Raw genomic sequence first — 16,808 nt, forward strand, 5'->3', positions numbered from 1 at the left:
GTATGTCGGCCTCCTCCGTATCCCTCTGGTTCCCTCCCTCGGACCGTTGCACGCGTACTAACCGATCAGCGCACGTTGGGCTTCGCTGTTGGACTCCGTGCATCCCCCTCCAAGCTTTCCACCACCGCGAATTTTCAGATAGGGGTTGCTTCGACGCGACGCGACACGACGCGACGCGCGCCCTCTCTCTTCCTCCATCCTCCAACTATCCCTTTCTCGTTTCTACATCCTCTACCTCTGTCCTCTCTCTTTGTCGCTCTCGTACTCCCTCCCTCGCGGGCTCAGTTCTCGCCTGAAGACCGTGCGGTGTACAGGTGATCCGGCTTGTGCGTATTCAACCCTCTCTACGCTTGAGTTTGTCCGCCTGCTGATCGGGATGACGTGCTGCCGCGTTGCCACGAGGAGGACGCACGCTCTGTCCTGCCGTGTCGTCGACGAGGTGCGCTTCCTTCTCCTTTTTCTATTCCTCTGCAGATCCTTCTCGAGGGCACGCGTTCCTTCTTCCGCGTTGTTCCGGTTGTGTGTCGTGTGGTCGGCCTTCGAGTGAACGTCGAGCAAGTAGCCAAATCCTGACAGGTTGCCAGTTTTTTTGCACGCGAATTTTCCTCCTAGTGTTCATTCCTGCGTGTTTCGCTCGTTCTTCGATGCACGGCATTGTTTCTAGTGTACCAGGAATTACAATACAGAGATCGTGCAGGCGTAAGATCCTGTGCGTGAAGTGACTCAATACTTTTCCTCTGTGAGCCTACTGTCTGGACGTTAGGTCTCCTTTGATGTTTCGATCGCAGAGACGGGACGATGAATCCGTTCGAGATTGTGCGGGACGTAATAATTCCTCTGAGATGAGTTTTCGATCACGTGGGTGGATGGTCGGCGGCGATACGGGCCTGTATCTCGATGATTGCGCTAGCCTTTGAGAGTCCGGAGAGTATCTCGTTACTAACGTGACGGTCTAGTTATTGCAGCCTTTTCTTTTAATCTCGTTCCTTCAAGGAAGGTCCTTTCATCGTTTAAGGTAATTAGAAGTTCACTCGATAAAAGCACTCGCTCAAAGTACTTCTTTTGATATTCAGACTACGAAACATGTAGTAGATTTGCATTAAAAACGAATCACACGATTCTTGGATCACGTGGTCACAATATGATGCTCGCGATATTCCAACTTTCCCGTCGCGTTTATCGTGCCGTGACGAATCATCCGTACACCTCGTGATTATCGAGATACTTGGTCCAGTATCATCTGTGTCGTTCTTCTCAATTAATAGGTTAAAGGCGTTTATTTCCAGAGGCGCGCAATTAACGTGATTAATACTCTGGCGAATTATACATTCGCGTATCCCGGGACAGAATGATTTATCCTTGGCGTACGTAAGCACCGGTATTAAGCAGCTAGGTGATTCTCACGGTGCTCGCTAAATAATAGGGAGCGCTAAATTGGTTCTTGGTCTTGCGGGATCTTGCCACGGCGGAATCCACGACTTCACCAGCGTTTCGCTTTTTTTTGCAACTTGTGCAACTTATCCCACCCACGTGTCTTTAAATTGGCTTAACCGCGAAGCTTGTTCCCGTTTTGAATCTCGTGCATTCTTTTCAGATTTAATATCTTTAAACTAGTCTCTCGACGGAACGTTAGTTTTTTTTTATTCAATGTAGCGGAACGATCCGTGGGCGAGAAAAAACAATGGAGCTTACAAGATAACCGATGAAACGTCTGGAAAACGGGAATACCGGTTACACACGTCACGCGTCAAAAGAACGGTACCATTGTGCTCCATTTCTAAGGCCTGACGGAAGCTCGATGATTCGTTCGCCAGCTGGCAAGGCCGGCTCGCCGTCGACGAGTCTGTTTTTAGCCGAACACGTGAATTAGCTATCCTCGACCGAGTAAACGATCGGTCGGTTGCTTTTCAACTTCTTTCTACGTTTAACTCGTATCGATCCATCCCTCGTCTAATCCTCTCAACACTTTGTGTCCGTATATTCCTGTCGACGTTTCAATTTATCCTGGGCGCTTCTGCCGCCTGGCCACGTGTCGAAATTGTCCTCTTCAACCGATGAACTTCCGCAGAAACGTCAAAGACAATTTTCTCATTAATCTGACACAGCCTGAGCACGTTCGACGTTTGCGGTTGGATTCTCTTCCTCCGACTATATCTTCGTGTAGCAGTCATCGCGGTTGGCAACGGTGACGGCGCCATCGATGTCACAGACACGCTATAATCCACGAAAATTAGGAGAATGTCCGGTAGATCGTGAAGGTCACTGGTCCAAGCACTCTCGTGGACGAACGTGCCAGATTCAAACGATTTTACAACAAATCTTTCGTTATACTCCCTCGTTAACGCGTTCGCATTGAAACACCACAATCCGATGGTTTGACGCACGAGCGAGCATACCAATCACATTTAACGGAATACGCGATCGCGAAATTTTTCCAGTCGAGCGCGACACGTTATTCCAGCATTCGCATGCTGCAATCGCGTTCTCCGCTCGGATCATAATTAATCCAACTGGATTCGACGCGTGGACGAAAAGCACACAATTGCGGGGGGTTGCGTGGAATCTCGCGCGTTTTTATCGAGTGGTTTTCCGCGCGAAAGAGTTTTTGAAATACCCTTGAGCGACCGTCATTGAACCGACCTTTCTATACAGGCTTCGACTATAGAGAGCTTGCAAAAGAGTATAGAGGACGAAGGGTATACAAAGCAGTCGAAAACAACGATCAGAGACGCGTACATTGTCCGATAGAAGGATGGATGGGGTTAAACCGACGATTGTCTCGAGAATTTCCGGGCAAATGGTACCGCGACAGAAACAACGGCTATCATCGTGGCTGTATTCGGCACGCGGACGTTTATCGGGCAACGGATAACGCTCCGATTGTCGTAACGCGTCCCAGCTGCACGTCTACGATTTTATCGTATCTTCCATATTCCCATCGGTAAATAATTCTTCGTAATTCTTTCGAATCGATCGCGTTCTTGCTCGGGAAAAATCATTTTCCCTGCTGTTGTTCTTCGTCGATATTCTTCTGGAACTTTGGTTTTTTTTATCGTCATACTATTTCTTTCAACCGGATAATTAACGCAGTTAGCGAAGCGTGAAGAACTCGCACGATGACAGTAAACTGTGTTAGTAATAAAATTCTATTAAAGTTAGAATGAAATATTAATTTTACGAGGCTCGTTAGTGAGTTATTAGAGTTCTTCCATAGGAGCTGTATGACTTTTCCCGGAAGTAGGAAACTGTATCATTACCAAGTTTTATTAGCTGTCCTGGGATCTTTGAATTTTTACATCTCAGTCTCGACCTTAGTTTCGCAAATAAAGAAGATCGTAACGTATTAAGAAAGTGTTCGACGTACAACTGAAACAAGAAATTACGTATGGCAGATTCTTCGAGTTCTTTTTAAATTAGAAATATTTTTGACGTCGGAAGAAACGTTTCAGGATTCGTGTCAGAATTGAATATTTAATATTGCACGAGGATCGTTATTGGATTATCAAAACTCTTCTAGGCTTATAATATATGATTTTATCAGAAAATAGAATTTAAACAGCAAGAGCGCTTTTTCTAGCAAAACCAATACCGTTTTTCCATCATCAAACGCTTTCCCCTTTTCATAATATTTGTATTGGACGTTCGAGCGTTCTTTCGAATACCGGCGCTTCAATCAGCTTTGTTTGCGTTGACACAACCACTATCACCAGTAGCGAACACCAAATACCGCAAACATTACAGTAGCAGTTGTACAGTTACGAAGTCTTGACGTCTGAAGAAAGGCAATCGAATCACTATTGACCAATATTTTCACGATGGCGTTGAATTAATAGCGGAAGGTTATAGCGAACGCTGGACGTAATGCAAACGAGTCGATGCACTTTCGTGCAGAATGGCAGGCCGCGTGCTCTGTTTCAGCTTTCACGATATGCCGTTCTCGGTGCTGTCGTGGTCGAAAGTCGCCAGTAAATTTTCCAACGGTTGGCAGTTGGCCAGACATTTTTATTACGGCATACGCCTCACGAAATGTTTCCTGGTCTTCGTCGCTAACTAACGCCATTTCCTGGACGTATCGTTTCCACCCTTAGCGTTGCTAGCCGCTTCTTACGCCGATAGCGCACGCTCGCCCCGTGCTTTATGGAAACGACCCAAACTTCTCGATCAGCTTCTCCCTCTAGCTCATTCCACCCTTATATTCTCGTAAACGCGTTTACATCGAAGTTACATGTGGCCGCCGCGGCGGTACACGTCGGCTACGAGGGATTTGTAGGCCGCGCTCGTAGCGTGCAAATCAGTCTACGTGTAAAGTTTTTATCCAGAACTATCTTCGTGCACGTTGTTCGCGATGGCGCTCCGCCGTTCCACCCTACGCGAGGACGAGCTTCCTCCTCGGCCGTTGTAACCGCAGCGTTTAATTATTTCAAGCTGGCTGCTCCTTGGAGATAATGTTTCTTGATTTTACCAAAGTACACGGTGAAATTCGAGCTGTATTTCTCTTACTACATACATATGAAATGCAGGGGTTGGATAGCGTGCATCTGCCGTGGGAATTTTAAATTTCAAGATAAGCCTGTCAGGATGGTAACTGGTCGCTCGAGCATAAGATCCCCGTAGTCGACCACGCATACATATTTCCTTCCTCTGCGTTTATTTCATTTAATTTAAACATCGAAACAATAGCTGTAGACGGGGGTCGGGTAACGATGTAGTATCGAGCGATTCTTGCGACGGTGGAACCGCGGGCTACGGGTTCCCTAGAAGTAGACGACGAGGATGTCGATGTTGGAAGCACGTGGCCAGGATTGGTGAAACGTATCCAACGAATACACCAAGCACCGAGTTGAACGTGCGAGTTCGAGTGCGTTCGAACTTGGTGAACGAGGGAACAGAGGAGGAAGTTAAAGAAGAGGAAGGGTGGTCCGCAAGGGCCACGGCCATGGGGGAGGCAGTATGTTCTCCGAGCTGTGCAGGGAGACTTTGCGGAAGGCAGCCGTGTGCTACAGTTCTGGTCGTGCAGGAAGTTCATCACCATCACCACCAACGTCTCCGCCGCCATCTCCCGCCAAAGAAGCAAAGACTACTGCCAACGTTGACCTGGCAAATGTCCGTGACGCCTGCCACGAAGCCAGAGATCCAGGGACCAGCGGAAGAAGATCACCGCAGCAGCCGTCGTCGTCAGCAACGTGCACTACGGAGTTCCGTGACTACACAGGAAGGAGATCGCCCACCGCTTCAGGCGACTCCAGGGAGTACGTTTACAACCGTCGCGAAATGCTTGCCTCTCTGGTATACGATCGCACGTCGCGTTGCTTTTGATCTCGGCTCGTTTCATATTCTTGTCTGTTTGTACAGATTGAATGACATGATAATCTAAAGAGGGATAAAGTCAAATGTCAAATGTTTATAAAGCACGTAAGCTTAAATGTCAATTGTCTGTGAATCAAGAAAACATGCAGAGGTATGCACAATTTGTTTGAGAAGTAAGGGAATTGCGAATATATTACATCGAACATTGATCATATTTGTAAACATTGTTCGTTTTATTCATCGTTAATGGTTGACCAATCATCGCCTTAATCTTTAATTTTATATGGTACTCTAAAAATGTTATATGGTATATAAAATACGTTAATTAATATATTCGTGTCATCTTGTTAAACGATCTCAGAACGAATACTAATCGATAATCAAAGAGATATAAATTTCATTCCTTCTCAAACAGACCGTGCGTATATATATATGATATTAGTGGATATAAAGTAGTGCCGAACCACACACAGTCCAAATCTACTTATTCTCTATTCCATCTGCAATGACGCAGTTCTTCAATGCGGCCGATAATCTTTACGCTTATTGAAATCTTGCCATAAAAGTTCAATGTTTTTCAAGCTAATGAAGGAATATCGTCGAGATCGAGCCACGTGGAGAATCGTACCGGAAATTCGATCGTTCCTACGAGGCCCGGGGGTTCGCGATTTCCGCGCGGCTAATTTAAGTTCCCGTCGAGATCGAAAGTTCGTTAACGATCGAATTGGCCGTCTGGCGAATGAAAGCGCGTAAACGTATTCCCGTCACGGAATCCCCAGGAAGCGTTCAACGGTGTCCGGCGATTTCGGGAAAAGATTGGGCTGCCCCGAAGCGAAGGACGGGAAGCGAGGTTCGGTTGCGGCAGACACGAGGGACGGACGATCAGTGTCCCCAGAAAAGGGACGACAGTGGGAAGACAACAGGGGATCAAGCGGAGGATACGAGTATGGCCGACCAGACTCGAGACTCGGTAGACAATCCCCTGGATCTCCAGGATCGTCGCCCGAACCAGAGGACAACTCCTCAACTTCTGGCGACGAAGGTATTGTTTCTCTTTGTCGTTGATGTTTCTTTGCTAGCGTGCCATAGCGCGTGCTACAAATAGAGCATTTATTTTTATGGAGAATAGATCAATATGAGAATAGTAGAAAAACGTCTATGTTGGATTTTTGATTGTTTATACATCATCGTTCACAAGTATTAAGACGCCTGCTGGTTTCGTACAGAACCCGATAACTGATTCAAATTGTTATAGAAATAATTAATCAGCTAATATTTCGTGTTTCGAATTTGTAGAATTTTGTACTTTGTACAAAATATGAGGCATAAAATTGTGAAGGTTATTTGCAACAATTTCAGATGAGAATAATGAACTAACAATCATACGTTGGTGTTTTCATAACTTTCTGGTCTAAAATCGCCGAAAATATCTCAGATGAACTAAACAGCCCGAACTCTATATCTGACTTAGAGAATCAGTCAGTGAATAAGGATATATAAAACTCGATAGAACTATATTTAATATAAATATATGTATAGTTACAAATCGAATAGTATAAATATCGAAATTGACTAGGACAATGATCGAAGGATACAGCGTTTAATTAATTATCACACTAAACAGGTGACACTTGATACTGATGGCACTGATTGATTGAACGATTAAATGTAAATTAAATGTAAAATCTTAAAATCGTGACTTACAACGCTGATTTTCAATCCACCATTTACAGAATGAAAATTGGGATATACCTGAAATTATTTATAGCGATGTTACGTAAGTGGTACGTGGTCTATAGTCTGAATAATGTGTGTTTATAAAATTTAGGCAGCATAATTGATAGGATCGTTAATGGTTTTAAGCAAAAACGAAAGTAGTTATGTGGGACAACTTGTCCGTCGTATTCGTCGTCGATACACGGTAATTAACGGAGGAAATCGAGTTTGCCAAGCCAGTGGCCATCGTGATAGCTCCATCCAGGCAAATTAGCAGCGCAAGGACACGCGAATTGAGTTTTCGAAGTTTGTCCGGAACATATTCGCCATTTTTTCTAGATATTTTTCCAAAGCTCGTTTGCAGTGGATGATAAATATTAGCAAACTTCGATTGGTTCAAAAAAAAAAAAGTTAAAGGAAATCGCAGCATCCGCGAGAGTTCTCTCAGCTTCGTTTATCTTGTTCGTGTATTCGTCGCGGCACGAGTACTCGCACTTTAAAAAACTTGACTATCGCACGTTCAGAGAGCAAATATTCACTAAGTTTACGTACGTTCGCAGTCTTTTTTGAATTCTCGAAATAGTAGGCGGACACGTGAACAATTCACCAGCCTTTTTACTGCGCTAACGCGATTTTCGTTTCCCAGAACTAACTTTCCACGAGGGTTGTATGGAAGCTTTTACGGCATCAAGCAAACGCTTTCAATACGATTAGACGTTGAAAGGCGCGTGAGGTATTTAAATTTCTAAATTGCTGATTTTAAAAAATTTCAAATATTTTAATATGCAGAGCATTAAATAATTAGATTTCCCTAGTTTCTAAATGTCACAATTTTCAAGTATTTAAATATTTCAATGTTAAGAATATTTGATTTTCCAAATTTTTAAATAAATCAAATATTGAAACTTTTCAATTTTAAATGTCTTACGATTGGACTCGAATAAGAAACTTTCCATTTATCGTATCATCTAATCACAGACATACTTTTCGTATGACATCGTTCAATGTATCACTGAACAACTTTAGCGATCTCTTTAAATCATCTGTCTCCGATCTAACGGTCCTTCAAATCCAAAGATAGATTACGAACAATTAACTCACAGTCAGCTCGACTTCTTGTCGTCTGCGGTATCTCTGTGAGAAATTCGTTTGTGAAAGAAGAGCGCGATTTACCGCTACGGCAAGCCAGCCGGAAGTTCCTTTTCCGCGACGCTTTCTTTGTCAGACTTCAAACGACTTTCCGCCTTTTTATCGAGCTACTCGTCGACGATCTTCCTTACCGCGAAAATTTGTCCCGTTCCGGAAAGCGAAGGCGAAGAATTTCGTTCGATAAAATTCAGCTGATTGTGAGATACTCGGTGACCGACCCGCACAAAACAAATGAATCCCATTATCGAGTCTCTTTCAGGCTCTGTCATTTGTACTTTGTGTACTCTGCCATGGATGTTTATACGAACGTGTTCAGTAAGCAAACTTAAATTGGCGTCTTAAATAAGTTTTCGTATTTTCATTTTTCTGCGGACAAACAAAAGTTAAAGGCACACTTTCGAAAATTTCACTTCCTTTAAAGCTTTGAAGTTTCCAGTGAAGCTCGATGCTTTCCTTCATATGATTCTGCATATACTGCATTACGTTCGCGATGGATTCAATGCTGTATGCTAAAAAATATTCGTATAATCTTTCTCTGTTTTATAAAATTTTATAAAAACAAGTACAGTGCCGGTCAGAAGTATTTCGACACCTATCCGTTACATGTATTGGAAACCTCTAAGAAATTTTAGTTCATTTCGTACAATATAGAGAGAGAAGAAATAACAACAGTATATATGTACGAGGAGTACTTCATAATAATTTATATTAAATATATACAGTGGTATAATAATTCTCCCCGAAGAATTACTCGTATCGATTACTCAGGACCATATTAATCAAGCAGATAAAAACTAAATTACTATGTATCAAATATCCCCATGACAAATAGTATACCTGCTCACGCGCTATTTAAAAAAGAAAAAGAGACAGTTCCAGAGTAAAATCGGCACGATACGTATAACCTAAAAATACCTATCGGCTCGAATCTACATCGTATTGGTTGTCAGTGGCCGTGTTAAAAGTAGATATACCAAAGCGTTAAGGAAGTCCCAAGTCGTAAAATAATAGATCGCAGAATACCCTTTCGCTCGTTTCTTCGAAACTTTTCCCTCGACTAACTAAATCTAAAACAATTTCTCGCCGTTCGCTCAATGCGTCGGCGCAACTAATCAACTCTGGAGTCGTATCTGTATCGCAAACGTTCACGTAATCCCGAAACAAATCACTTTTGATGTGACGTTCTATTCGATCAAGACAGGAATTGGGCCGCGATTCAACTTCTCGCCGTTTGAGAGTCGAAATTTTGCCACGCCGCCCGATATTTGTTTGGCCCAATTCGCTTTCTTTCTTTCTTTCTTTTTTTCTTTTTTTTTTTTTTTTTTTTTTTTTTTTTTTTTTTTTTTTTTTTTTTTTTTGCCGAACACTTGGCGAGTCTCGCCAGTAGCAAAGCATAATAACGAATGAAACACGATGTTTCGATTTCTCCCGTTTGAATTCGAGCTGACGCAACTTCTTTTCGTTTCTGAACGAGACTGTTGGCTCGTTGCATCGAACGATTTCGATCCTGGCCGTCGAGGAAGCTCACGAATATATGCGATCCGCTGGTCGGCAATGCTTTGGAGCGCAAGAGACGAGCTGTCTAGAATTCACCGAGATATTCGAGGGTACGGGGAGCTCCGCGTCGACAAACAATTTTTTATCAACGCCCGGCGTGTTCTTCTATCGATTTTGGCTCGTAATCTCGACAAGGATTATGCGGAAGTGAGCGATACCCGTGTGGTGAGGGAAATCAATAATATCGTTGGACGATGATGCGCCAAAGGTAGAACGATAAAGCTCGGTAATTGTTCTGTACCAGTTCATACTTGTAAAGACTGTCCATTAAATGTACAGAAATGTTTACGATAAGTGAAGCGTTACAAAAAGAAATCTCAAATCTAATGAACTTATAGTACTCGACAGGGAAGTGACAAATGTTTGATCAATGGAAACCTTGAAGTAAATCTGCTTTGTATTACATCAAATCTTGTATTCATTATATTTACAAGTTATATAGAATCGTATTTATTTCAAACTTTGTCTCTAATATTTATATTGAATCTTCGATTTAAAAAAAAAAAAAAAAAAATGGATAAGATGAGGAAATAACCTGATTTGAATTTTCTAAATTCTTATCAAAGACTTATCAAAAACTAGTGGAAAATATTAATAATACAAAATACAACAGGAATATTTGAAAACATATACCCATGCGTGATTCTTAGATGTCATTTATAATTTGAAATGAAAGAAATATATAAATGTCTTCCACAAATGAACAAACAAATTTTTTATAGAAAATGAAATCTTCGATAGATCCTTCCCTTAACATTTTCTTCTTCTTAATGATTCTTCTCTATCCTCGTAAGTAAAAGACAACACATGTAACCTCTTATTTTTTCGAAAACTTATTCCACTGTATTTATATTATATTTCCTGCAAAACTTTCTACATAAAGTCAAATTACTTCATAACCATATCATCATATTGTTCATGGCGTGCAACAATATCCGAGCCCTTGTTCGCTCTTCGTAGTCTTCCGACAACTCTGACGCATAATCTCCGACGGATTACGGAGGAAACATCGGAGATAAACGCGAATCTGAAATCGGAATTGGAACGGAACCGCGACAAAACCGTTTCGACGATCGATGCTTGTCTTTGATCGGCGTAATTGTTTCGAAAGCAAGTAGTAACGAAACGTAGAAGCTAAAGCTTGTTGATGCAATAGGATGTTCTCTCGTGTCTCACTTGAACGTCGTTACACGCTGGGATATCGTGTACTTACGCAGGGAGTTAGAGAGAGAGGCAAATAGAAGATATGGACAAGGAGGAAGTGAGAGAAAGGGGTTACAGAAGCCTGTGAATTATGGGCGTTAGCAGGTCGGCTTGATAATGCGGTCTCGCAATGCGGTACAGTCGTTTCCTACCATTTGCGTTGTTTAACGAACTTGCGTTCCGCCTGCTCCTCTTCATCGATCGAAGATTCATCATAATCCTACAACGAGAAAGTACGTTAGAACGTTAATGCTCCTCCAACGTGGCAACGTCCACGAGAAGCCTCTTCAACTTGGAGATCTTGTTTGCGATCGTGGCGAACCAGTTCCGGACTTACATCGAGCTCTTGCTCTATCTTTGGTATGTAAATGCAGATTACGCATCTGATGAATATTTATGGGATATATGTCGGCGATTCACGTGCAAGTGGTTTTTTCTTACGGTGTACTCCCTCGGAGTTGAAGAGTTTGTAAATACATAGTTGAATAGTCTAAGGGTGTAGCCTAAGGGGTGGTTGGATGTTGTTCGCGGGAGTTTGCGTTCCTCCGTCGAAGTAGCAATTTCAGCGTCGTGCTTTAGTGTCAATGATAACATGAACAGTCGATGGTAATTGATTAAAAGGTAAATTTTAATTACGTTGCAACGCCACGAAATTAATATCGATCGCGGCAAGTTCGTGGTCATAGAAACTAGCCGATTAAAATTATAATATCCCCGATTTTCCTGGCTCAGCTACGCCGCTTTCCCTCATTTTGCCCAAACAATTTCCAGCATCCGATTCCGGCTCTTTATTCTCAGTTTACCGTTGTTGAAGTTTCGTTGCCGTTAGAATTTAGGATCTGTGGATATCGCATGGAGGAGGAAACTTTCCGCGCTTTCATAGACTTGTCGAGAATTCTATCGAAGTTTCCATGTCACGAAAGGGATTGCGATGAATTGTTTGGTCGCGGCACGTGGAAACGTTCCCCGCGGAAGCTGCCGGAAACGTGTTTGCGCGTTGTCTTCCGTGCCGTGTTTACGTAAGTTCAGATCGCTTGGCTTTTCTTCGAAACGGATCGTCGCGAAAAACGTGAAAGGAAAAAGGAATATTATACGGAAAAGTAGAACGCCCGATAAACGTAGAGGATACCCCTGCTCGCTCGTTTGCGCGAGGATCATCATCTATATTTCTCTCGTGATTTTCTTCGCGAGGATCATCATCTCTATTTCTCTCTCGTGATTTTCTCCCTTGTTTTCGAAAGGAGAATAAGTCCATAGAAAATCACAACGCGCTTCATCCTGGCAAACACGTCAACATCGATATCCGCGGCGGCGTTATCGATACTGGTTTTTAATTGCATCCCACTCGTGTAATCCTAGATTAATTGCCCTAATCACGTGCGATGAGCTTGAGCGAAGCACACGAGGCAAACGGAAATTTCAGTATCATATAATATCGTAGCTTTACGATCCTGCTACTAGAAGGAAACTTCTTTTGCTATTTTCTGAGGAATTAAGATATGAAATATTCTTCTATCTGTATAGAATAAATACGAAAGATATCATTTTAATAAACAAATAATATATATAATAACTTTTAACAATTATCGTCAAAGCAAATCGTTTCATCGTGGTAAATTTTTGTTGTTACTTTAAAAATGAATAAAGTCAAACGGAATTAAGTGTCTTATTATCGTTTAATATCAGATAAAAAATAGGAATGTCATCGTAGGAAATCTCAACCGTGTTAGCCTTTAAGGTATAACAGGGTGGTTAGATCGGACATTTATTCTCTGTTATACAAAAACAGTAGTTACTCTTCTTGGCACTTGTATCGTCCCTTTTCGACGTGGCTATGCTGCTGACTAGTTGTGATACGAATATATATTGTTCGCGCATAGCAAGATGGTTAATGAAAGAAATGTAGGTCTGATTGATTTATGATGCAATAGGACAACCTTTCGTGACATATTCCTAAAAATAGGGTACTCGTATTTTTCGTTGCTGATCGAGATGCGAGTCTGTTATCTACATCTACAGATCAGAGAAAGAGCGGACGAAGTATCGTCTGATCGAGCAGAAGTTTCTGCTTTTGTTCGACAGAAGTCGAAGCGAAAAAGTGGAAGACACAAAGATCTGCGCGATATTTTCGACTGTCGATTGTAGTATGAGACTTCTATTCTCACAGTTAACAACCAATGCTATATAATACACTGTATAAGCTCATAATTACTCGAATAACATCAATGAATAATTTCATTTAGAACACATACAATTTCTCGCCAATAATACCGGAAGTAGTGTTCCAGTAAAGCTTGCGTGTGTTAACAGTAGCAAAGAACCCTGCTTAGCTCTTATTTTATTGACTAAAAGTTACGTATGCTATGAAACATGCATTAGACGCTACTTTTGCTTAGTTAAACAATACATCTCTTATCGCTACACCGTCTCAAAATGGCTGATAATCAGAATGATACTCGAGACTCTACGTAATTCAGTTGATGGGCCGTATCGACGATCGAAACAAATGTCAGGTCCCTCGAGAAGGACGAAAGTAGCAATTTCTCGGGGATCATTTGAAGGGTGGTTTCAGTGATGGGACGTAATAAGTCGGTAGTCGGTGTCGATAGGAATCGCTGACTTCGGTCTAGCTCCTTCGGGCAAGTCCTCACGATTGAAGAGGGAAGCCTTTTCTTCCTCTGCTGCGCGATACTACAGCAGCCGAAAGTGCCGAAGGTACATCGCGGCTTGCCAACTTGGAACACTTCAGACCCTCTTCACCGCTTTGCTTTCGTATACGCGATTTCTCTCTAACCCTTTTCCTCGACTCGTGCTCCATCTCGCGCATTTCTTCCCTCAGAGTCGAGGCAATTTCGCAGGGACCGTACTCTTGCTCGGAATAACGAACAAGAAAATACCTACGTGTACGTAAGCTTCCGGCGAAATTCTGTCGCGCCTTATCTGTCTCTGCGATAAATTTCCGCGCCAACTCCGAAAATGATTTGTGGCTCGTATATAATTCATGTAAGAAGTTATGCATATATATGGGCTGTCGTGTATCTGGTGGAACAGCCAGGTATAGCGTGACTGTACGCGAAGAAATGTAAAATACAATGTTTTCATTCATCCTCAGGACGATATTTCTCGACTAGATGAGATATTGAATTAAAAAATTTGCCGAATTCGATTACATGTTCCAGCACTATTTTCTCAAAAAAAACGAAAGTTTTAAACAAATAGAATTTCACCGTATGTTTTTGTACTTTTTCTCGCACGTAGAATAATCTTCGATTAATTGTTATCGAATTATACATGCACGTGTGTCCAACGAGTTTTCAAACTCGATTTTCTCAAGCACAGAGCCTCGTACGAAGAAACTTTATCCCATATTTTTGATTCATCTTCTCAATAAAATCATTTCGCCTCTAAACCAAACACCGGAAGTACGCTCTTAATTTCTTAATGCTTGTACATACCTGAATCTTCTATTCACTTGCTGTCTGTCGAATTGTTTTTTGACTCGTGTCTTTTCTTTGTTTCGTTGCAGGTGAGTATTCCACGATATGGATAAGGAGGCCTGTTTAATTCTGAAAAACGAAGAATCCAGTCAACGAGCGCACATAAGTATAACAGAGGTTGAGAAAAAGTAAATTAGAAGTACGTCGAACGTTGGAGAAATTCCATTTACGTGGCTAATCACGAGCCAAGGGTGGGTGGCTCTTACGTTTTTCGTCGAGACCACTTTGCGTTTTCGCTTTTTTTTCCTGCTTTTCTACCACCACTATCGTACCAAATTAAAAGGCCTAGGCTTTCTCGTGCCGAAGCCAATTCGTAGCAGGCTTCTCGAGCCTTATTCGAAAACGCGAAGACACGGCCTCGTCTGTAGGCTATCCGCGCCTTCCTCGGCATTTTTCATGAAAATAGAGTCCATTGTTCGCGCGGTGATCGTCCGCGGACGAATAGCTTCGTTCTGGTAATTGGAGCAGACCTGGCACGGAGTACCAATTAAACTTATATCTAGCGATGTCTTTGTTGTCGCCGGTTGAATGCGGTCGCGTGCCTAAATTCCTAGCTAAATGAGTTTGCCGGCCATTGATTCGGTAACGATGTCGCGGTGAAAATTCCCTCGCTCGTATTTCGATAAACGACGAAATTCTGGTCGCTTAATCGGATCAAGGAAGAATATTATCCTGTTAACCGAAGAAGACGAGATAACTCGTCGTACGTATCGTGTTCGTCTTTTCGGGGATGAATTTATTATAATCAGAAATTTTATGGAATTTTATTAGTACTATTAAATTTCCAACTATAAAAGAGAATTCTATACAATATGTATAGAAGAAAGAAATTAGATTTTAGAAATAAATTCTAATCGTTTACCTGTCGTTTAATTATTCCGTGCGATGTAAAATGGCAAAATAGTGAAATAAATTTGCTACGAGTTGTAACTTGCCAATTGTAAATTGATATTTATACTCGGTAAATTTTTGTGTAAAGGAGGCTGGGAAAGATAAATGGACAACGGAGAGAGATATAGGAAATAATGGTAACAAATGAAATACTTAAAAACACAAAAAAAAGTCTTAAAAATCAAAGAAATCGTGGCTTTGTCATAAATCAAATCTAGCTTTAATTACTTCCATTCGATTGCCAATCTCTTAGACATAGTAATAAATGATATCGTATTTACATTTACATGGAATGAAGCGATTCTGAAGCCAACTGAAATTGATTTGTCTCGACGAATTTTTAATTTCGTAATCGTAAAAGTTTCTAATTAAGGGGCGAACGGTTTATCGTATTACGTGATATAATACACCTTGATATTTCAAGATAGATAAAAATTATGATATATAACGATACCGACGGAGGCGAAATGGAATTTTTTTCCAGTTATAAAATGTCTATCTTTCCTTGGAGGAAAACTTATTGGCTTTATCGCGGAGAAAGTGTCACTTTCGTAGCTGTTAAGCGAGGCGTGGAATTTTCATTACGCTCTCTATACTTGGTAGTTTCGCGTTTCATTCGCCAAGATTTTCCCGGCGAATTCTCCTTGTTACGTAGTCTTTATATAACCGGCATTTCTCCACGCGGCACGCGCGATAAATACATTCTTAATCAGCGTTTCGTAAACACCGTGCTGAGAGTGAAGTTCTCGTCTCGGAATAACAGACTCATCGGACTCGTTTCGAATGCTAATTAACCGTAGCAAATTCTAACGAACGATCCGTTTTATAAACCGAGTTAAGAACATGGCTCTAAAGACGTCGTACGAACTTACCTACGAGGAAGCAGACCGCTTCACTTGTTTCCTCGTTTCTATCATCAAGTTCGCTTCTTGCTTCGACGGCAGATTTGATAGAAATGGAAGTACGGCGAAACGATGCTGTGGATTGATCATCGCGAGATTATTATAAAGTTATCTCGATGATAAAGTTATCATCTTCGAACATTTCGCTGTATATCGTAGCGAATTTCAGAACGTTCTTCCAATATCGTAGTAGAAAAGTGTAAATACAGAAGGATTTCAAAGTTATCTCTATTACGAGGTTATTCTGTTACGATCAATTCTTCGTATTCTTTGTCCTCGTTTGTTCTTTTTTCGTCGCTATTATGCAGTGACTGCAAGAAGTATTGGCACATCAATGTATTTATTATAGCATTTACATGCCAATAAATTAGTTCAAGTTATATTAAATTTCGTATCATTTAACAGCAACATTTACTCGACCACAAAACTTTGATGCTATGAGAATGAAATGCCAGATTTAATAAAAATAAAAACACTTGATTTGAAAATAAGGATACATGCAAATACTTTTTGTAGCTATTGCATATCTGTCTGTCTACTGTCTACACTTTTTGCATAATTGGATTTTAGCGCGTTTTTCCCACGA

At 41.5% G+C, this 16,808-nt stretch overlaps 1 protein-coding gene across 31 annotated transcripts in view; it reads left to right on the forward strand.

Annotated features, from left to right (window-relative positions):
- LOC122574303 (MAP7 domain-containing protein 1-like) overlaps positions 1-16,808 on the forward strand; it is a 202,394-nt gene that overhangs the window by 135,434 nt on the left and 50,152 nt on the right. For 2 of the 31 annotated variants that reach the window (XM_043741740.1, XM_043741752.1), the window contains exons 1-3: positions 311-439; positions 4,681-5,249; positions 6,087-6,349. The exons of 23 other annotated variants lie outside the window; for them this stretch is intronic. In XM_043741740.1, the coding sequence (XP_043597675.1) occupies positions 4,951-5,249; positions 6,087-6,349 (562 nt within the window). In that variant the 5' untranslated portion in view covers positions 311-439; positions 4,681-4,950. Of the gene's footprint in view, positions 1-309; positions 440-4,680; positions 5,250-6,086; positions 6,350-16,808 lie in introns of those variants that run through there. 6 more of the 31 variants (XM_043741746.1, XM_043741757.1, XM_043741771.1 and 3 more) reach the window with 4 other exon arrangements.

Source organism: Bombus pyrosoma, linkage group LG2 (genome assembly GCF_014825855.1).
Source record: "Bombus pyrosoma isolate SC7728 linkage group LG2, ASM1482585v1, whole genome shotgun sequence".
NCBI classification, from domain to species: domain Eukaryota; kingdom Metazoa; phylum Arthropoda; class Insecta; order Hymenoptera; family Apidae; genus Bombus; species Bombus pyrosoma.